Here is a 22556-nt window from a genome sequence, read left to right on the forward strand (position 1 = left end):
TTTGTCCATCGGAAAATGTTTTAGAAGAGATAATTAAAAGTTATATTTTAAGTTTACTGGGTTCCTCCTGGCTTTATATATGTACTTCTATTAGAGGACCATCTAGGGGTTCCAAATACATGGTTACACCCTAGTTATTAGCTTTTGTGGTGTGTATTCTTTAACCCACATCTGTGGAAGTAATGTGCCTTTAAACCGCTGTGTGTACTCTGCATGTGGGGTACTGTGGGCCATTGTCTGGGTGTGAAATTTACCAACTTCTGTGGGATAAATGTGGAAACATGCTCTGTGGGGAAATTTTTTATCACCTTCTGAGGGGGTACTGTGCCCCAAAGCCTCTGTGTACTCTGTACCAGTAGTGTGCCCAAAAATAATTTTACTCCACCTTTTGTGGCCTAAAGCTCATTTTAAAGATTTAATTACACATTCAAATTATAGAGCCTCTAAATTGTCATGGATGGCTATTTTGTCTTAATATCAGCTGCTGACTTAGTTGCAAAGTGATTAATTAACTTGACTGCTGCCTTCTTTGGATGTTGTACACATTTATAAGGTTGCCTCTCCAGAATACAAACTTAATTCTCCATTACATGTGTGCACACTGCAACCCCACCTGTGGGTGGTTGAGATTGGATGGCTGAGGGTGCCTACAGTTCTTTGACTTTATGTTCCTCCGGGTCCCCTCTTAATCATAGCCCTAGTTCGAACAAACAAAAAACTAGAAACGAAATCGAATTCCATTATACCTAGCTGAAGTATTCATGCGTGGCTGCCTGCTTTGAATAGTATTTTTTTCAAAGGAAACACTTAAGTCAACAACATTGGAGAGACGTCCCAAGGAAAAGTGACTGGGATTGGCAGTAGCTGCTCTACTGAATGTTACTGAAGATAAAAGTTTTGCACTCTGGGTGAAATTTCTAAGCTGATAAAGTAGGGGTATTCTGCATCAGGCTATGTGGATGAAATTTGTTAGTTGAGAATGTAGGGGTGCTCTGTCGCTTGCTCTATTGGTATAATTTGTAAGCTGCTAATGTAGGTTTATTGTGCCCCATGCTCTGTGGGTGACATCTTTAGCTGGACTGTAAGTAGCTAACCTACGTCTCTGTGGGGGCACTGTTTATTATTTTGTGTTATTCATTTACTTCCTATTTTATCATGATTGCTATGGTGACAGAACCCCTTTAAGTAATTTCACATTTGTTTGCAGGGCAATTGTCTTGCTCTTACCCCCATTAACTTCCTTTTTCAGCCCCCTAGCCCTGACTATGACCATTTTACAGCAATTTTGAAGCACAGAAGTTCGGTTCCCCATTGACTTCTATTGGGTCTGGGTTCACGGTCAAGTTTGGACCTGAACAAAAACTTTTTACTGTGTTTTTTTTTTTTTTTAACCTGGCGAACACGAACATCCACATGTTTGCGCATTCTCTACTCTGCATCAAAGAACGTTGGTACAGTCTAACATGGTGCCTCTTACTTGGCCAAATATTTTGATTCTTCTCTTTTTCTTGCATACAGACCATCAAATGCCTGCATATTTATAGTCAACTGCTAAAATTCTGTCTGTCTACAGTCACCACTAGGGGGGAGTTTAGGAGCTTATTGCATACTTGGGGCGTTTTTTGCGGTGGGGTCTATGACTCGTAATGGGTAAGCATTGATTTACAATCTCTACATGGATATCCCTAATGTTAAGTTTCCTTCATCCGGGTATGAATATGTATATGAGACTGTGACCTTATAGGATGTGTTGTGAAGCTCATATGGGATTAGAATACATGTATATACGATACAATGCTATGTGATATATGTTAATGTATCACCACTGCTGTACATGGATTTTTGACTTACCGTAGTCTTTTGAGATCCTCATATGTTACAATGTATTTTTAATATTGATGTTCAATAAACTTTATTGATTTTACATTTTGAGTGCTATAGTGGTCTATGAGTACTTTGTACTCAACTTTAGGTGGTATAGTTTATTCGTCCACTATTTTTGATTTTGCAATATAATCAATGGAGAAGCAGGCATAGCAATGCTTCTAGCTGGTGGTATTTATTTATGCTGTTGGAATCTCTATTTTGATACTGTCATATTATGAGTATAGCAGTATACAGTATCTCTTAAGCTCACTAAAACTGCAATTATTAGCATGCTGTAGCTTCTAAGCTCCTTCTAAGGCTTCTTTCACACTTGCGTCGGTAAGCGTCCGTCGCTAAGCGTCGGTGTGACGTATCGACGGACGTTGCAAATTCGGCACAACGTGGGCAGCAGATGCGGAGGGGGCGGAGTTCCGGCAATACAAGTTGGCAATACAAGTCTATGGGAAAAAAACGCATCCTGCGGGCACTTTTGCAGGATGCGTTTTTTTCCCCAAAACGACGCACTGCGACGGATGCCAAACGACGCAAGTGTGAAAGTAGCCCAATGGTATGTTCTAGGATGCAGTAACCCTCAAGCTCCCTCTAGTGGTGAATTAAAGCAATAAGTTGCTCCTAAGCTCTCTAGTGGTGTATGCTATCATGCAGTAGCTATTAAGCTCCCTGCTGGTGTGTATACTTTTATGCATTAACTCACAGGCTGTTTCTAGTTGTGAAAACTAGCATGTAATACCTCTTAAATTCCCTTTTAGAGGTTTACTAGTAAGCTGTAGCGCCTAAGCTCCCTCTAGTGATGCAAGCAGTAGATCATATGCTCCCACTAGTGGTGCACGCTAAAATTTAGTAGCTCATATACTCCTTCTAGTGGTGTGTGTATGTATGTATTATATTACTGTGCATTAGTGTCTAAGCTCCCTCTCGGGGTGTACACTAGCATGCAGTAGCTCCTAAGCTCTCTCCAGTGGTGTATGTTAATGTGCAGTATGCTCCCTTTAGTGGTATTTACTAGCATGCAGAGCTCCTATACCCTGTGGGGGTGTACACACATACGCATGTTGTAGCTCCCATGCACCCTCTAGTGGTGTCCAGTAATCTGCAGTAGCTCCTAAGCTCTCTCCAGTAACCTGCAGTAGCTCCTAAGCTCTCTCCAGTAACCTGCAGTAGCTCCTAAGCTCTCTCCAGTAACCTGCAGTAGCTCCTAAGCTCTCTCCAGCAACCTGCAGTAGCTCCTAAGCTCTCTCCAGTAACCTGCAGTAGCTCCTAAGCTCTCTCCAGTAACCTGCAGTAGCTCCTAAGCTCTCTCCAGTAACCTGCAGTAGCTCCTAAGCTCTCTCCAGTAACCTGCAGTAGCTCCTAAGCTCTCTCCAGTAACCTGCAGTAGCTCCTAAGCTCTCTCCAGCAACCTGCAGTAGCTCCTAAGCTCTCTCCAGTAACCTGCAGTAGCTCCTAAGCTCTCTCCAGTAACCTGCAGTAGCTCCTAAGCTCTCTCCAGTAACCTGCAGTAGCTCCTAAGCTCTCTCCAGTAACCTGCAGTAGCTCCTAAGCTCTCTCCAGTAACCTGCAGTAGCTCCTAAGCTCTCTCCAGTAACCTGCAGTAGCTCCTAAGCTCTCTCCAGTAACCTGCAGTAGCTCCTAAGCTCTCTCCAGTAGTGTGCAGTAGCTGCTAAGCTCTCTCCAGTAGTGTGCAGTAGCTGCTAAGCTCCCTTCCGTGGTGTATACTAGTGAGCAGTAGCTACTGTTCTTCCTCTAGTGGTGGCTGCACAAATCTGGAACGCTGACGTTACGATTAATAAACCCCATTGGTGTTAAAAGGTAGATATGAACTTAATCAAAAGAAGAAAATAGCTTCTTCTACCTCCGCAGTGTTCTCACTTTGCTTTGCCTGAAGCATGTTCCTAATACAGATAAGTGAAGAGGTCTTCCAGGGAGTGCTCCATGCAAAATAGGAGCTTATTCCTGGGAATGTGTGACCTATGTCATGTGTTTGAACCTGATTGTAAGAAATGTAGTCAATTATCGTCAGTGTCAGTCAGGATCCCTGCCGTTTCTGGATCACACGGCCACTCACATTGTTTCTCGTCATGTGTTTTACACACATCTAAGTAGAGCGCTTTTGCGTAGCAGATCCTCACGTATATTATTTATTGCATCCATATCTTATTACAGTCTAGTATAATAAATATTGCTTGTTATAAAGACCTTTATCTCTTAATCCGGTGATGAATTTGACTCTCATACCTTAACATTAGCTGATTCATTGTATTCCAGCACATTAAAGCTTTTTACAATAACACCTGGCTCCAGAGATATGGAGAATCTCTTCCATCAAGCCCATTAACCATTTTATATGCCTTGACTGTGTCTATATTCGCAATTGGTGGCATGTTGGGGTCACTCCTTGTTGGTGTTCTGGTCTCCAGATTTGGACGGTAAGATTTTCCTTCTCCTTTCTGCCATGTTTCTTCATATCTTTTGTCAGAGCGGTTCTAAAATTGGTCTATATTCAGTATTGGCTCATGGCTGGTCTATTAATTTTTCCCAATGTTTAGATCACACATATGGTAAGCCAGAAGGGTCATTTATGGGCCGCCTGATCATTTTAGTTTCAATAAATTTGTATTTAGAAATGTAATGTTATGGGTACATAACTGCTTGAGAATAAACCCAGTTTCAAGACTTAGAAGGGACCCTTTGCAGACCCCACTGCCTACGGACAGTGAGAACACTAATGCTGAAGGGTCAATTTATTTTTTTTCCGCTTCAAACTTTTTTTTTTTTTACTTTTTTGTCAACATAGCCATATGAGGGTATGTTCACACGTTCCTGATTTCCATCCTTTTTTTTTCAGGACTGTTTTTTAAAAAACTGCAGCTCTTGGCAGAAAACGCAGGTCCTTTTTTGATCCTTTTTTTTTATCCTTTTTTTGATCCTTTTTTTGATCCTTTTTTTGATCCTTTTTTTGATCCTTTATGCAGTTTTCTATGCAGTTAAAATGGCTGAAAATACCCTAACCCTACCCCTAACCCTACCCCTAACCGTACCCCTAACCCTACCCCTAACCCTACCCCTAACCCTAACCCTACCCCTAACCCTACCCCTAACCCTATTCTAACCTTAGTGGGAAAAAAAAAAAAATTTCTTAATTTTTTTTTATTGTCCCTACCTATGGGGGTGACAAAGGGGGGGGGGGGTGTGTCATTTACTATTTTTTTTTATTTTGATCACTGAGATAGGTTATATCTCAGTGATCAAAATGCACTTTGGAACAAATCTGCCGGCCGGCAGATTCGGCGGGCGCACTGCGCATGCGCCCGCCATTTTGCAAGATGGCGGCGCCCAGGGAGAAGACGGCCGGACGGACACCGGGACGCCGGGTAAGTATAAGGGGGGGAGATTAGGGCACGGGGGGGGCATCGGAGCACTGGGGGGGGCATCGGAGCACGGGGCGGTGGGATTGGAGCACGGGGGGGCGGGATCGGAGCACGGGGGGGGGCAGCCACACTCCGCCCACGCACTTCTGCCCGCTTCCCCGCACTTCCTGCTGCAGCGGTTCGGCACCACAAACCGCAGTAAAACCCGCAGATATATTTTTCATCTGCGGGTTTTACTGCGGGTTTGACCTCACAATGGAGGTCAATGGGTGCAGAACCGCTGCGGCTCCGAAAAAAGAAGTGACATGGTACTTCTTTTTTCCCGCAGCTATTCAGCGCGGGTTTTTTTTTTTTATTTTCCGCATTGTGGGCACAGCAGTTCCTGTTTTCCATAGGGTACAATGTAATGTACCCTGCATGGAAAACAGCTGCGGACCCGCAGCGGGAAAATCGCGGCAATTCCGCATGAAAAAAAGGATCGTGTGAACATGGCCTGAATGTTTTTTTATTTATTTTCGACCAAGTTATTTTGATTTGCACCATTAATTTTACAATATAATGTTCTGACAAACTGGAAATAAATTCCAATTCCACCATTTATTCTTTTTTCAATTATGGCAATACCAAACTTGTGTGTGTTTTGTATTATTTTAGCAGCTTTAAAAAAAAAAAAAAACTCTGCAAATTGGTAACATTAAAAAAAAAAAAAAAATTGAATCCATAAATTACTTTTGGTTTGTGTTGTCATTTTCCCAAATCCATAACTTTTGTATTTTAGCATCGATGGAGCTGTGTGAGGGCTTGTTTTTTTTTTTTTTGCAGAACATTGTTTTTGCAGTGCACGGTGAGTTCCGGTTTTGCGGAACGCTGTTTTTTTTTTCCAATACTATTTCTATAGTATTGGAATCCTGAAAAACAGTGATCCGCAAGTTTTTTTTAGGTCCGTTATTGTGGTAGACCATGAAAATTGTGGCCATAAGGCCCACAATAATGGGCCATAAAAAACACGGTATGTGTGAACAAAGCCTTATTTGTACTATTTTGGGGTACAAAATGTTTTGATCGCTTTCATTGCTTTTTCTTGGAGGCGGTGCAGTCAGCAAAAAAACTGCATTTTTTTTTCCCTTTAACCCTGCTGTTGTTTTCGGTCAAAAACGACCGACCTTGAACTTCAATATTCTTTAAAATATTCAAGATGCGGCTCTGAAACCCATGGCCGACCGATCCATCCTCATTTAAGTCAATCAACCACAAGTTTCAGAACCGCGTCTTGAACACCCCAAAAAATACCAAAGTTTAAAATCGGTCTCCCCAGACCGAAGACAACAGCAGGGTTAAGCTGTTTACCTTACAGGATCAAAAAATATGTATTTTCACAGATCAGAGTTTAACTAACATGGGAATATTAAATATATTTAATTTTTTGTTAACTAAATGAGGGTGATTTTAATTTGTTTTATTTTTCCTTTTATTTTTTAAAACTTTTTTTTATTTTTATTTTATTTTTTTTTAGTTTCTGACTGTTTAATTACTTGTAATTTAGTTTAATACTTCTTGGCTTCGTATGTGTACCAAAATGGTATTCTTATTGACTTTCAGCAGGCTACTTGGCTGCGGTTGGCACCACTCAATCACGTCAAGGGCGGAAAAAAAAGAAGTCCCATCTGGATCATGCCTCTTAAATGCCATAAATCTCTGACAAAAGCATTTAAGTGGTTAAGCAACAGCTCTGATTGCTGCTGCTAGAGACAGGTGTTGGCTGTATAGTACAGCAGGCACCTGTCGTGTATGGAGAGAGGTCAGCTGTTGAGCCCACTGCATATACCCACACTCCTTCCATGACATAATACTATATCATCGAGAAGGATGGGTTTACAGGTTGTCCCTCTACTGGAACCCTCAGAAATCAGCTGAAATTTGGGAGGAAACATCAGTAAGTGTCTTCATTTCCTTGCAGCACCTCCGCAGGAGTAATTGAGTATTACACTGTGTATATTCAAATCATTGGGCTGTGTGTAAAATACAAGACAGGTCATCCAAAATCGGGTATATTCTTAGTAATCGGTCTCCTTAACAAATGTGAGGATCCTGAGAAGATAACTCGCTATTTTAACTCTGAAATCCCTAACAAAGGATACAAAAATAGGTCTTCTAAAAAGATCACCCCCTTAAACGCACTCAATATATTCCTTTTTTTGTTAAGAGTCTCAACTCTTAGTATAAAGTGTATTTGTATAGGTTGGTTCTTCTCTGTACACAGAAGGGTTAACTAAATGGTGGAAAGAAAAAGCCACTTACCCTTTATCTCCATAGGATTTATTTGTGGTTTGCTATTTCCCGCACAGGACTGATTACATATAACCAATTAATATCCATGGGATAGCAAAGTTGCTCAGAATGCATAGTCTTCCTATGTGTATGATGGGAACATATTGTGACTACCGGAGCAGAATATAGTTTACTTCGAACCTCATCCAAGGCTGCCTGCTATCTTCCATTCCAGATTAACCACTTTCTCACACTATTAACCCAGGCCTCTTCATTTACATAATGGTTTCCGTTAATGGCAAGAGGTTGCACTCGCTGATGATAACAGTTTATATGGCTTTATCAGCTGGCTTTGTTTGTGTGTTTTTATAACCATATTATTGTAAGGTGTAATTTTTTTCCCTGATATGTAAAGTAGTAAAATAATTTCAAGCCATTACCATTCATAAATAGTTGAGGTCTTATTAAATGAGAGAGATTGTACAGAAGTGTGCGGACATACTGTACCTCTGTGTGCCTTCAATTTTATATGCAGGTTTTTTCTGTCCCATTCCAGTAGTTCAACAGCAAAAAATATATCTCCATGTTCCATTACGTGTTGTATTATGGAGATATTCTCTCCTAGTACTGTTGCTTCATTTAAGGCAGTGGACGTAATTGTATGCAATGGTCACTAGGGTTGAGCGAAACGGATCGGACAAATCCAAAAATCGCCGACTTTCGGCAAAGTCGGGTTTCATGAAACCCGACCCGATCCCAGTGTGGGATCGGCCATGAGGTCGGCGATCTGCGCGCAAAAGTCGCGTTTCATATGACTCTTTCAGCGCCATTTTTCAGCCAATGAAGGAGGACGCAGAGTGTGGGCAGCGTGATGACATAGGTCTCGGTCCCCACCATCTTAGAGAAGGGCATTACAGTGATTGGCGTGCTGTCTGCGGCGTCACAGGGGAAATAAAGGGCCGTGCACGCTGACCACCGTCTTACTTCTGCCGATCTGAGCATAGGGAGAGGTTGCTGCAGCTTCATCAGAAGAAGGGATATAGTTAGGGAGGGAAGATTAACCCCCAAACCGCTTGTGCTGTAGCGATTTCCACTGTCCAACACCACCATTTGTTTGCAGGGACAGTGCAGGCTACATTTTTGTGCATCAGCTCTGTAGCTCATTGGGCTGCCCTAGAAGGCTCCCTGATAGCTGCATTGCTGTTTGCACGCTGCTGTGCAAACCAACTGCTTTTTTAAAATCAAAAATCCTGTTGCTCCTTTCTGCACAGTTATCTTGTTTATTTATCCACACTTTTGTGTGCAGCAGTCCTTTTTATTGCTGCCATACTTGTCCTGAGATCATTGTAGGGAGATTGAAATTGTACTACAGCCCTTGTATTTTTTCATATATCTTCCAGCCACTTTCTGCCACTTACATTGTGTTGTTTTATACACTGAGCCTGAGTTTTGGTTCAGTCACCCCCCAAAAAAGTGAGATCCAAACTCTCACAAAGTGGATATACTTCAGTCCTGTTAGTTTGTCGTATATCAGCAAGCTACTTTCTGCCACTTGGATTGCGTTGTTGTATACACTGGGCCTGAGTTTTGGTTCAGTCTCTCCCCCCCCCCCCAAAAAAAAAAAAAGGAGATTTAAATTCTCAACAAGTTTATATACACCTTCTACCTTGTTTTACAGTACCATATAACGGTTGTTCTTCTGGTTACATTTTCCAAAAAATGAGGAAGTCTGGTGAAGAGGCCGTGGGCGGTGGTTGCCAGCTGGTACTGATGGTGGTGGTGGTGAATTTGGTGGTAGTGGCAAAAGCACAATAGCACCTAAGGCTGGAGGTCAAATTATTTTGCCCCACCTTCTCCTGCTGACATGTAGCTTGACTGAAAAACGTCTTGCTTTTGGCCTCCTCTTACTGACTTCTCCAATTCCGCCATTTGCAGCTGCTGAATTTTCACCATAGGCCATTTTTATACCTCCCTAAATGGGCTGACTCCCCCCCCACAGGGCCGTGGTCACCACCTGGCGCAAGCACCCATGCGTGTGCCATTTGCCTGGAGAGGTGGGTGGGCCCACACTTGGGCGACGGCACTGGCACAGGGTCCCTCATAGTACAATGAAGTGTCTCTGACGGTGGTGGTGCACAATCAACGTCAGACACACCATCGTAATATGAGGGGCCCTGTGCCAGTACCGCCGCCCACGAGAGAGTGTTTCCCCCCAGCTCGAGCAGTGCTCTACCACTTGCAATACTTACCTCTCCCTGCTCCACCACTGTGTAGTCTGTGCTGTTAAATTCTTCAATGGCACTGCCAATACAAATTTGTTGAAATGATAGATGATAGTGAAAATATACAGGGGCCCTGGCCTCCATTTAGACCAGTTAGTACTTTGCACCTACTACCACTGTCTGCTACTCAGCAGAGAAGCCCACCCCTGTACCTAGCTATGCCACCTGTTTATTTATGAACAACTAGATTGTGGCCCGATTCTAACGCATCGGGTATTCTAGAATATGCATGTCCCTGTAGTATATGGACAATGATGATTCCAGAATTCGCGGCAGACTGTACCCGTCGCTGATTGGTCGAGGCAACCTTTATGACATCATCGTCGCCATGGCAACCATTATGACATCATCGTCGCTGTGCCCGTTGCTGATTGGTCGAGGCCTGGCGGCCTCGACCAATCAGACGCGGGATTTCTACGTCGATGCTGTGCCGGTCTCTGATTGGTCGAGGCCTGGCGGCCTCGACCAATCAGAGAGCTGGGATTTCCAGGACAGACAGACAGACAGACAGACGGAAAAACCCTTAGACAATTATATATATAGATTTTTTGGCAGACATTTAGCCCACTTTATTATTTGGGCCTACTAACTGTCTGCCACTAATTACAGTTGTCCTCCACTGAACAAAGCTATGCCCCCTGGTTAGTCCTGTTACCAATTTTGAACTGCATTTAGCCCACTTTATTATTTGGGCCTATATCTGTGTTTCCTCCTCATCCTGCCCATTGCCCAGCCACTGCTAGATGAGTCTGCTGGTACATTGACCCAGACCACTACATTCCCCTTGCACTCTACACAGCCTGAATCTGACCCTGCTGAATGTCAGGTTCCCCTTCCCGCATACTATACCACCCTACACGGGGACAAAGAGGAAGGTGCAGATGAAAGTGCAGGTTCCTTCATCAGGTGAGGGGGGGGTAATACTCGTTGGCAGCGTCACTGGCACAGGGCCCCTCATTGTATGCAAAAGTGTCTCTGCCAGTGGGAGGCGCCACCCGCCATCAAACACACCGCCATACTATGAGGGGTCCTGTGCCAGTGCCAACGAGTGGGCCCCCCCTGCTTGCTCAGGATCACAGCACTTGCAAAGTTGAAATACTTACCTCTCCCTGCTCCACCGCCGTGACGTATTCCGCGTTTCCTGGGCCAACAAAAATCTTGAGCCAGCCCTACCCCCCACAAATTTAGCAAAATGACCCCCAGTTTTCAATGCCTAACTATTATTATGAAGTAAATTAAGACTGACAAGCTTCAGTAATACGAATTGATGTTTTTGGCATTAAAATGGGCACTGTAGGTGTTTTCCTGTCCTCCACTCACTGCTGACTTTGATTCCCCATTGACTTGCATTGGGTTTCGTGTTTAAGTCTGCCCCCGACTTTTCGCAATAATCGGCCGATTTCACCCAACCTGACTTTTGACAAAGTCGGGTTTCGCAAAACCCGACTCGATCCGAAAAAAGTAAAAGTCGCTCAACTCTAGTTGTCACCTTTTAGCTAGTAAGATTCCACCAAGTCTCCATCTGCAATCTTCATTCTTTTATTCATTTCATACCTCCATGATATGCAGTTTGCAGACTAATGCAAGCATCAGGGTTTTCTCTTGTGGGAGAGTCCCTCCCAGTAACATAGGATGGAATTGGGCGATATGTTTCAGTCTGCAATTTTATTCCTTCATTCATTTCCAGCCTCTTGATATGCAGTATGCAGCCTGATCCAAGATTCAGATTTTTCTGCTGTGGGAGTGTCTCTCCCTGTAATACATGCTGGATGTAAGTTCTTATTCTATCCAAGGAGCTGCAGTCTTCACTTACCTTCATGTATAAATCCAGTCACAGAACTTTTTTCTCTCCATGTACTTTCTTTCTTATCTATAGTTTGATTCTTTGCTCAGAAATAAAACTTTAAATTATTTTCCCTGTCTTCACTGCATTGATGACAACTGTCCCGAATTTCCCAGGGCACCGGAACCTGAGAGGTGGGTCATTCTCTGATAGGGGCTGGGTTGGGGGCAGGACTTACACATCCCAAAAATGTTGGGATCTGCAGATGTTTGTTCATCTCTCTTCTTCCCTCCTGCTATCTCTAATACTGAGAGAACAGCGCAGGAGTAGACACATCAGGAGCCTGAGCTCTGACTGCTTTGCAAGAGAGAAGACTTAGACTCTCTGTAGCAGCAAAATGGTACATTTTTTTTTAAGATAATTGAGAAAGTTACTTAACTTTGCATTTCTAAGCAAATGAACAATAAAAAAAGTTGTATGAAGATGTACATAGCTTGTTACCGTACAAAGTACAATACAGTGGCACTACAGGCACTGCTATGGCCATAGAAAATGACTGGGTGATGACATCATTGAAAAAAAGATTTTGTTAATTGCTCTCTGCCAATGCTTAGGACTTACCTTACACGCATACTAAATTAATTTGCCTGATTTAATAGACGATAATATGCAACCTTTGAGCCAATTAATTTTAGACTTCATTAGTCTTCTATCCATCTCCTGAAGATACCTTTAAATAAACAGTATGGACCTGAAAATTGTCTTAAAAGTCAAATGGTTATATGGTGACAGGGTGATCTGGAGCTGACGCTCATGATCAGTTAAGCGATTCACGCCACTTAATGAATCAGGTGAGGCGCATAGTGGCATCCGCCGCTATATGCGTTTCACCACAAATCTCACCCCTGCTTCTGCTGGAGTAAGATTTATGGTACAGCTAACTGCCACCCCGTCATGACCTGTCCTACCCTAGCTCCACAAACTTTGACAGAGCTGGAGCAAGAATGGCATGAAAATGCCATAAGTCACAATTGTTTGCGCAACCTTGCATTGCGCAAAAACATTGCAACTCTTCAAAGCTTTTTTTTTCTCCAGAAATCTGTCAAATTTTTTTTGATGAATTGCCTCCTTAATGTATACTTGTATAACAGAAATCTCTGGAAACGGAATGGTGAGTCTGGTCAGTAGACCAGCAGGAGATGTGGCTCTTACATCTCCAAAATTAGCTTTATAAATATGAGCACAATCTTCTTTTGTCAACCCCAGCGAAATGCAAGATGACACAATTTTTCTACAGGACCATGACTATTTTTTCCACTGTCCAAACATTTCTTTAATGTTCTGCAGAAAAGGAACGGTGATAAAAAGCTCTCCACTGGTTTTCATTGCTGGTGCGTTGATGGGATTCAGTCGTATAGCAGGGTCTCCTGAAATGGTAATTTTTGGACGATTCATCACTGGCATTCACTCAGGTAAGTTTGGAGAACAGTCTACTGACAAAGTCATTGAAAAGTTACTAAAAACTTAATTTGAAACTTTATCTCACATATATATTGTATTTGCTATTACGTTGACTCTGTTAGAGTCCACCACCATGTGGTGGGCTTACCCAGCAGGGGTGTTTCTAAGTGACTACTGGGTATTTGCTAGAGTCTCTGTTGGGGAGGATAGGCTTTTCCAATGGTAGTCACCAGGTAGCACTCCTGGGCTGTCCCTGTGTCTGTAGCAGCTGACCGAAGGGGTCAGAAGCATAGTTACGAGGTACAGAGGGGCGAGGCAGAGGCGTAGTCAAACGGTCCGAGGTCGGAGCAGGCAGCACAAGATCAGTAAACATAGTTGAGGTCAAACAGGCTGGGTAAACAAGCCGGGTCAGTAACAGTAAGCGGAATAAGGAGGAACACATGAATGGGTGGTAACAGTATAGGAATCAATGTTCGGGCGGGGAGTGGTAGACGGAGCTGCCTAATAAAGGCCCTGCTAGCATTGGATAGACCCGGAAACCTGATCTCAGTTGAAGCTAGCAGGGTTAAATTCCTGCAGAAACTGGCCATGCCCCCCTAAGGCTAATTGAATGCCACAAGCAGATGCAGCAGTGCAGCATGAGGGAGACTAGTGGAATGGCATAAGAAACCGCACGGTGCATAGAGGAGGCATGCAAGTTACCGCCGTGACAATTTGGTTCAGTATTTTCATATACCGTTGAAACTAGACGTTTACTTACTCTATAAAAAGACACATCTGCATGTTTTTCTCAATATTTGAAATGAAATCCGAATAAACCTTTCCCGTTTTAGGTCAATTAGGATTACCATAATTATTATTTGCCAAATGCCAGAATATTGAGAGAGAGAATGTTTTAAGGCATTTTTATTATTTACTGCAAAGTCAATAGTTTACATAGATTACTATGCATTTAAACAGTTCTTGACTGCCCATATGATGATGTCATGTGTTTGGAAGCTTCTGATATGTTTATTGGCAATATTTGAGTTAGAGACACACCTGTGGCTGTATTTTAGTGCACACCTGAAACACACTGCTTATTTGTGTAGCATCATGGGATAGTCTAAAGAAATAAGCCAAGATATCAGGAAGAGAATTGTGGACTTGCACAAGTCTGGCTCATCCTTGGGTACAACTTCAAGATACATGAAGGTGCCTCGTTCATCTGTTCAAACATTTATACGCAAGTATAAACAAGATGGGAATGTCCAGCCATCATACCGCTCAGGAAGGAGATGGGTTCTGTGTCCCAGAGATGAACATGCTTTGGTCCGACATGTGCATATCAAGTCAAGGACAACAGGAAAAGACCTTGTGAATATGATGGCGGAAGCTGGTAAGATTGCGTCAATATCCACAGTGAAACAAGTACTGTATCAACATGGGTTGAAAGGCCACTCTGCCAGGAAGAAGCCATTACTCCAAAAGAAACATAAAAAAGCCAGATTAATGTTTGCAAATGCACACGGGAATAAAGACCATAATTTTTTACACATCCTGTGGACTGAAGAGCCTAAAATTTAACTTTTTGGGCATAATGAACATCGTTACGTTTGGAGGAAAGTGGGAGAAGCTTGGAAGCCTAAGAACACTATCCCGACTGTGAAACACGGGGGTGGCAGCATCATGTTGTGGAGTTGTTTTGCTGCAGAAGGGACTGCACTTCACAAAATAGATGACATCATGAGAAAAGAAGATTATGCGGCAAGACTGAAGCAACATATCAACACATCAGCCAGGAAGTTAAAGCTTGGGCAGAAATGACCCGAAGCATACTGCCAAAATGGTAACAAAGTGGATTAAAGATAACAAAGTCAATGTTTTTGGAGCGGCCATCACAAAGTCCTGATCCCAATCCTATTGAATATTTATGGGCAAAGCTGAAAAGACAGGGGCGAGCAAGGCGACCTACGTACCTGGATCAGTTACACCAGTTTGTCAGGATGAATGGGCGCAAATTCCGACCAACTATTGTGAGAAGCTTGTGGAAGGATATCCCAAATGTTTGACCCAAGTCATTCAGTTTAAAGGTAATGGTACCAAATACTAATGACATGTATGTAAACTTTTGACTTTGCAGTACATAGGGAAAGCCTGTGAGTCTTGCTTCCTCTGCCCACACATAGGGAAAGCCTGAGAGATCTGCTTCCTCCGCCCACACACAGGGAAACCTGCATCCCAGCCAACACATAGAGAATATTTGGAAGTTGTTTTTCCTGCTCACATATAGAGAAAGCCTGGGTGTCCTTGTTCTACTGCCCACACATAGTGCATGACTGGGAATCCTGTGTTCTTCTGTCCATAAACACTTTTTTTCACATCATGTTTGCTGTCTTCATATTTTGTAGTAGGGGGTGTATTGTGTGAAATCTATTTAAATAGACTGCAGCAGTTGTCCTTCAAAAAGTCAATCCAGCTTTTTGTTTTGGCTTGGTCTATGTTGTAAATAATACTAAACCCACTGTCATTCTTATAATTTATTAGATATCTGAATTTTGCTATAGGTATTTCTCTCAGTGTGGTTCCCATGTATTTGGGAGAAATTTCACCAAAGAATTTACGAGGCTTCTTGGGCTTAATGCCAAGCCTTTTTATTTGCCTTGGAGTATTTACCGCACAAGTGCTTGGCCTTCCGGAGCTACTGGGTCAGGTCAGTATTGTATAGACGGTGACAATTATGCAGGAAAAAAACTTTCTAGAAAAAATTGTCTGAAAAGCATTTTTATATCTTTGTTGGGTTTCATTCAAGATGGGACTTATTTTTGAAATGTTTCAGCATGTTTTTGTAACCTAATCCAAGTGTAGCATGATATAGGGACAGAGACCCTGATTCCATGGATGTATCACATAGTTTACTGGATGCGGCAGATGTGATAGAATCTATTATTCACGTAATTCACTCATACACTGGTATGGATCATACACGGGGGACCGAGGATGAGGAAACTTAAGGCACGTGCACGAAGGGAAAATAAGGAGAATGAGGAGGATAATAAATTCAATTAGAATAATTTCCCACTAATCTAACTAAGGAGAAAGGAAAGGTGCTAGGAAGGCAGACAAACATACACACAACAGAAACACAAAGGGTGTTTGCCTAGCGGAGAAAATCACTTTATTGAAGAGCTGGAACTCCTTAGCACTAATCCATTAGAAGTATAGCCAGCAAGGAAGTGTAGTGAAGATATATATCTCTATCTATCTATCTATCTATCTACATACATACATACGTACGTACGTACGTACGTACGTACGTACGTACATACATACATACACACAATGGGAAACACCTGAAGAGGAGCAAACCCAAAAAGGAAAAATTAAGACAATAGGAACAATCAGCATAAGGACAGGGAAGAGAAGGGCCATCGCTCTGCAGACACAGGAGATCTGACCACACAGCAAGAGACCAACGGATCAAATCCCTAAACCGAGGCATGGCAGAATCCATTTTCTCTGCTGCAGAGCTTAGTATGCTAAGCTGTGCATAACCCACCCACCCCACTGATTGCAGCTTTCTGTGCACTATGTATTTAATGTGTGCAAATAGCTGCTAATCCATGGTGGGGTAGAATAAGGAAGTAGGAGGCAGCTTATCCTGTAGTGATAATCTCTTGCTGATAAAACAGTGATTTTATTGAAACCACAAAACTCATCCCAGTAATGACATATCTCTGGAATCAGGGTCTCTGCCTCTACATCATGCTGCTCTCAGATTACTTAGCAAAAACTTGCTGACAGACTTTTTAAGCCTTTCTATAAGGTACAAGCTCCTGTCTCTTAATTTTCAAGGTAAATGCGTTCCCTAATATTTAACTAATTTTCATTTTGGGAAACAGTTTTTTTTTTATAGCACTGTCTCCCAATGATATCCTTTGTCTATGTATTCTTTTAGGCATATGGAAATCATAGTGTAGAAGTAGGATTGCAATTGCCTGACCTTGGAGGACTTTAAAAGCTAGCCATACACAAGAGCTAAATATCAGCCAACAGCTATTTTTCACCCCAACTACTCCATATAAATAAATGCGGGTCTGAATGACTTTCATCTAACAAGTTAGGAAGGTTTAGAGGGATTTTCCAACTTAAGAAAGCCTCTGTCACTTGTGCAGTAGATTATTTTAAATGAAAACAGACTGTTTTATTCACCCTCCCCTGGTCCAACACTGAGCCTCCATGACTGCTCCAAGTATCTGTCAATATCTGCAGTGGTGATGTCACGTCGACAGCGCTGCAGTCAATAACCGAGAGCAGCAGCTCATGCCAACAAATCAGGCATATTAAGTAGCCCATAGCTTCTTTTCTTGCTTTGATAAAATCTGCCTCTGCATAATTTTTTATTGCCCATTCCACTTTGGTGGCAATCACAGGAGCCTTGGGTTTGAAACTTACATGACATGTACAGGGATCATTTATGCAGAAAGCTTATGACGGAATATAATGGATAATGCGCTAATACTTTGCCGCTATTCTCATTGCATTTACCTCTGTTCACAGGATGAGTACTGGCCTCTGTTTCTCTCCTTGATTGTGGTGCCAACGTTGATTCAGGTCTCCATGTTGCCTTTTTTCCCAGAAAGTCCACGCTACCTGCTTATAGATAAGGGCAATGTTCATGCTACCATAGATGGTGAGTAATAACATGTTCTAAAAAGGAGCGGAAAACTAAAAATGTATGATTTTAGCAAATTATTATTAAATATAGAATACAATGCAAATGATTTTACATAAAGTTAGGGGCTTATGATCTGCTTAATATGAAGCTCTAAGCTGTGAACAGAAGTTCATAGACGCACTCAAGGATAAAGGTTTCTGATTGACTTGTACAGGAGAGTGTTGTGGGCTTGCTCTGTAGCCTGTGCAGAAGCCACTGTGCAGGGAGGGGGAGGAAGAGAACAGTGGCGGTCATTGCTCTAAGCTGTGAACGTAAGTTTATAGATGCATTCACAGCAAACAATTGAACATGAGATATTTTTCAAATGAAGGTTTCTTATTGACTTGTACAGGAAAGTGTTGTGGGCATGCTCTGTAGCCTGTGCAGAAGCCACTGTGCAGGGAGGGGGAGGAAGAGAACAGTGGCGGTCATTGCTCTAAGCTGTGAACGTAAGTTTATAGATGCATTCACAGCAAACAATTGAACATGAGATATTTTTCAAATGAAGGTTTCTTATTGACTTGTACAGGAAAGTGTTGTGGGCATGCTCTGTAGCCTGTGCAGAAGCCACTGTGCAGGGAGGGGGAGGAAGAGAACAGTGGCGGTCATTGCTCTAAGCTGTGAACGTAAGTTTATAGATGCATTCACAGCAAACAATTGAACATGAGATATTTTTCAAATGAAGGTTTCTTATTGACTTGTACAGGAAAGTGTTGTGGGCATGCTCTGTAGCCTGTGCAGAAGCCACTGTGCAGGGAGGGGGAGGAAGAGAACAGTGGCGGTCATTGCTCTAAGCTGTGAACGTAAGTTTATAGATGCATTCACAGCAAACAATTGAACATGAGATATTTTTCAAATGAAGGTTTCTTATTGACTTGTACAGGAAAGTGTTGTGGGCATGCTCTGTAGCCTGTGCAGAAGCCACTGTGCAGGGAGGGGGAGGAAGAGAACAGTGGCGGTCATTGCTCTAAGCTGTGAACGTAAGTTTATAGATGCATTCACAGCAAACAATTGAACATGAGATATTTTTCAAATGAAGGTTTCTTATTGATTTGTACAGGAAAGTGTTGTGGGCATGCTCTGTTGCCTGTGCAGAATCCACTGTGCGGGGAGGGGGAGGAAGAGAATAATGGCTGTCATTTATCATCGGGTAATGCTGTGGAGTTTTATTACACACCTGATTTATAGTAAATGTGTTGTTTAGAAGTGTAATCTTACCTGTGATGTTGATAAGATGCTTCTGAGAAATTATTTCTATAGAAGAGGAAGTGTCAGCGTCTTCTGAGGCTCAATGACCAGTGACAGTTCAAGGTTGTTTTTTTATTGTAATTAACATGAAAATTAAACAAAATGATTGAAAGGATTCATTAATTTCTACAAGAGACTGGTGTGGGCATGCTCTGTGATGTGCAGGGACCAGAAGAGTTGAGTTGTCTTTTTAATCCGTGTTTACCGTTCACAAGGTAAAAAAGATCAGCAGATAAAATAGGCTGGTTTTATTCCAACTTATTGTAGGTAAAGTACGCAAAATGCAAAAATGACTCTTCATTCAGAACTTGACTACTGTCTCTCCACAAATCTATCCCTGACACCTTCCGCCTGGTCCTTTTGTCAGAACTTCCATTGTAGAATTGCTGATGCTTATTTCATGCTCTTAGGAAGATGAATGGCTGATACCACTTGTAGTCCTGTCTGTCACATTCATTGCTTCCCCCGGGTTAAAGAAGATACCTGTGAATCTCTTCACTCTCACTCTTCTCTCTGTCTGTTTGTTGGATTGCCCAGTACACACAAAGCAATGATCATTTGCTATTGAGACAACACTGTTGGCTATTAAAATGACTCATAATCACGAGTCCGAAAGTGCGAGACAAATGGAAGAGGAGGGGTGTTCTGCTCTCTTGTCTCCACCATTAATGGTTAGCTGGTCCTCCAAGAAAATCAATTTGTCTCTATTTTTCAGTGTGTTCTATAAAATAACTGCAAAAGTTATAACTTTTTCTTTCTCCCTTTATAAATTATAATACTCTGGTCACTAAGGAATGTAGCCCAGTATTTATCAGTTTTAAGTATTAACTAGTGATGGGCTAACGTTCTCGGATAAGGTGTTATCCGACCATGCTCCTGTGCTAACACAGTGACTACAGAGTGCTCGAATAATATGTTTGGGTCCCGCGCCTGCATGTCTCGTGGCTGTTCGACAGCTGCAACACATGCAGAGATTACCTGTTTGTTAGGCAATCCCCGCACGTGTTGTGGCTGCCGAACAGCCGCGAGACATGCAGGTGCGGGGACTCAAACATATTATTCGAGCACGCCGAAGTCACTCAACATACGAGCATGCTCGGATAACACCTTATCCAAGAACGCTCACTCATAATAATAATCTTTATTTTTATACAGCGCTAACATATTCCGCAGCGCTTTACAGGTTGCACACATTCTCATCGCTGTCCCCGTTGGGGCTCACAATCTAAATTCCCTGTCAGTATGTCTTTGGAATGTGGGAGGAAACCGGAGTGCCCGGAGGAAACCCACGCAAACACGGAGAGAACATACAAACTCTTTGCAGATGTTGTCCTTGGTGGGGTTTGAGCCCAGGACTCCAGCACTGCAAGGCTGCTGTGCGAACCCCTGAGCCACCGTGCTGCCCCTCATTGCTATTAACCCTTTAATAACTTTTGACATTTTCATCATGGGTCTCATGCGGGTTGTATGGAGTGGGGTCAGGTACTGAGCTAGCTCAATACCATACAGATGCCGACTGTGTTGCCAGCTTCAACAGTGATTGACAGCAGCATTGAAATCGCTTGTTTGCTGATGCCTGCATGTGCCAGTTTTCATAATTTCCGCCGCGAATAAAGAACTAATGGGTTACCTCAGCAGCCATGGGCCTGCTGAAGGCCACCATGGCTGCCACCTTAGTTCTTTTAAAAAGCCCAGTAGCATTACAGTATATAGCATGAGTAATCAAACGATCGCAAGTTCAAATCGTCATCATCCAACTTTGATTGATGTGGATGATGCATGCAGCATCATCCACATGGCAAAATGAGATCTTGCGCCTGCACAGTAGCCTCGTTGGCCTGCACAGTCACACTTTGCTTTGCCCTACTGCAGACAGAGCATAAAATATCACTGCGCAAATGCCGATCAATGTCATTCTGGGGGCATGGAAGAAAAGAATTAGGGCGAAAGCCTCCGGTACATTGGAGCCGGAATGATGTTGCTCAGCGCTTGACCTGTGATGTTTTATGTTCCGCCTGCAGTAGGTAAGAAAAAAGTGCGCCTGCACGTTCCTTCGGGGCTAGTATGTAGGCACAACATCATCTTTGGCTATGTGGATGACAAAGGACCCATCATCCACATCAATCAAAGCTGGAGAATGGCGATTAGAAGCAGACATGAGGCACAGATTACACAGCAAAGACGCCCATTGGACGAGACCATTTTCATTTACATACAGCTCAGGAGCAATAGAAATAAAAATTTCTTTAGTCACCCCCCACAACAGCACCACAGGATGAAATACTCCCCACTATAATAGGGACAGGAAACACAAAAAGGTCAAATAGCACCCGCCCCCCTCTTCCTGTCTCCATTGTTTTTCCTGTCCCTATAGGGCATGAGGAGGTCCTCCCTCGGTGCTCTGTGGCAGACACTGCTTTCACATACACAAAATTCTTTGACTTCTTACATCCCTAGGGTGGCTGATGAACAATCAGAAATCTGAACTGATCCCTTCCACCAAGAAACTCTTCTAACGGATAATGTTAGATATGCAGGACCACATGTATTGGCTGCCGAAAGAAAAACAAATCCAGATACGGTCCAAGATAACAACTTTGCAAGATCAGAAGAAGATATCACTGAGATTCGCAATCTCAAAAATAACTCCGGCACACTGAAGAAGTTCCAGGTGAGTAAAGTTTTATTACATTTCAAAAGAATAATGTTTTTTCATTCCATAACCTATCCCGCACACGATAGCCAAACAAGAAAAAAATGACTTGGGTATTAAGGTTTGACGTTTCGGCTTATTGTAGGGCATGTTGGGTTAGGCTATGGGTTGAACTAGATGGACTTAAAGGGACACTGTCACCTGAATTTGGAGGGAACAATCTTCAGCCATGGAGGCTTGCCTTGCACAGGCGTGTGCTATGGAGGACAGAGAATGAACTTCAATCCAATATTGCAGCCAGCATGCAGCCAGCGGGTAAGGAAAGGGTGAATCAAACACCCAAAAACCCCGCCCCTATGGCTGAAGATTGTTCCCTCCAAATTCAGGTGACAGTGTCCCTTTAAAGTCTTCCTTCAACCTTAATAACTATGTTACTACTAGAGGGTGGCCCGATTCAAACAATCGGGTATTCTAGAATATGTATGTCCACGTAGTATATTGCCCAGTCACATAGTATATTGCCCAGTCACGTAGTATAATGCTCCATGCAATTATGGCCCCCATAGATGCCCCATATAATGTTCCATGCAGTTATGGCCCCATAGATGCCCCATATAATGTTCCATGCAGTTATGGCCCCATAGATGCCCCATATAATGTTCCATGCAGTTATGGCCCCATAGATGCTCCATATAATGCTCCATGCAGTTATGGCCCCATAGATGCTCCATTTAATGCTCCATGCAGTTATGGCCCCATAGATGCCCCATATAATGCTCCATGCAGTTATAGCCCCATACATGCCCCATATAATGCTCCATGCAGTTATGGCCCCATAGATGCTCCATATAATTCTCCATGCAGTTATGGTCCCATAGATGCCCCATATAATGCTCCATGCAGTTATGGT

General features: G+C 42.8%; 1 protein-coding gene across 3 annotated transcripts in view; it reads left to right on the forward strand.

Moving 5' to 3' along the window:
• LOC138665851 (solute carrier family 2, facilitated glucose transporter member 9-like) overlaps nt 1–22556 on the forward strand; it is a 147546-nt gene that overhangs the window by 36930 nt on the left and 88060 nt on the right. For all 3 annotated transcript variants that reach the window (XM_069753750.1, XM_069753751.1, XM_069753752.1), the window contains 4 exons: nt 4153–4313; nt 12936–13060; nt 15596–15741; nt 17589–17721. In XM_069753750.1, the coding sequence (XP_069609851.1) occupies nt 4153–4313; nt 12936–13060; nt 15596–15741; nt 17589–17721 (565 nt within the window). The remainder of the gene's footprint in view (nt 1–4152; nt 4314–12935; nt 13061–15595; nt 15742–17588; nt 17722–22556) is intronic.

This window comes from Ranitomeya imitator, chromosome 2 (genome assembly GCF_032444005.1).
Source record: "Ranitomeya imitator isolate aRanImi1 chromosome 2, aRanImi1.pri, whole genome shotgun sequence".
Lineage (NCBI taxonomy): Eukaryota > Metazoa > Chordata > Amphibia > Anura > Dendrobatidae > Ranitomeya > Ranitomeya imitator.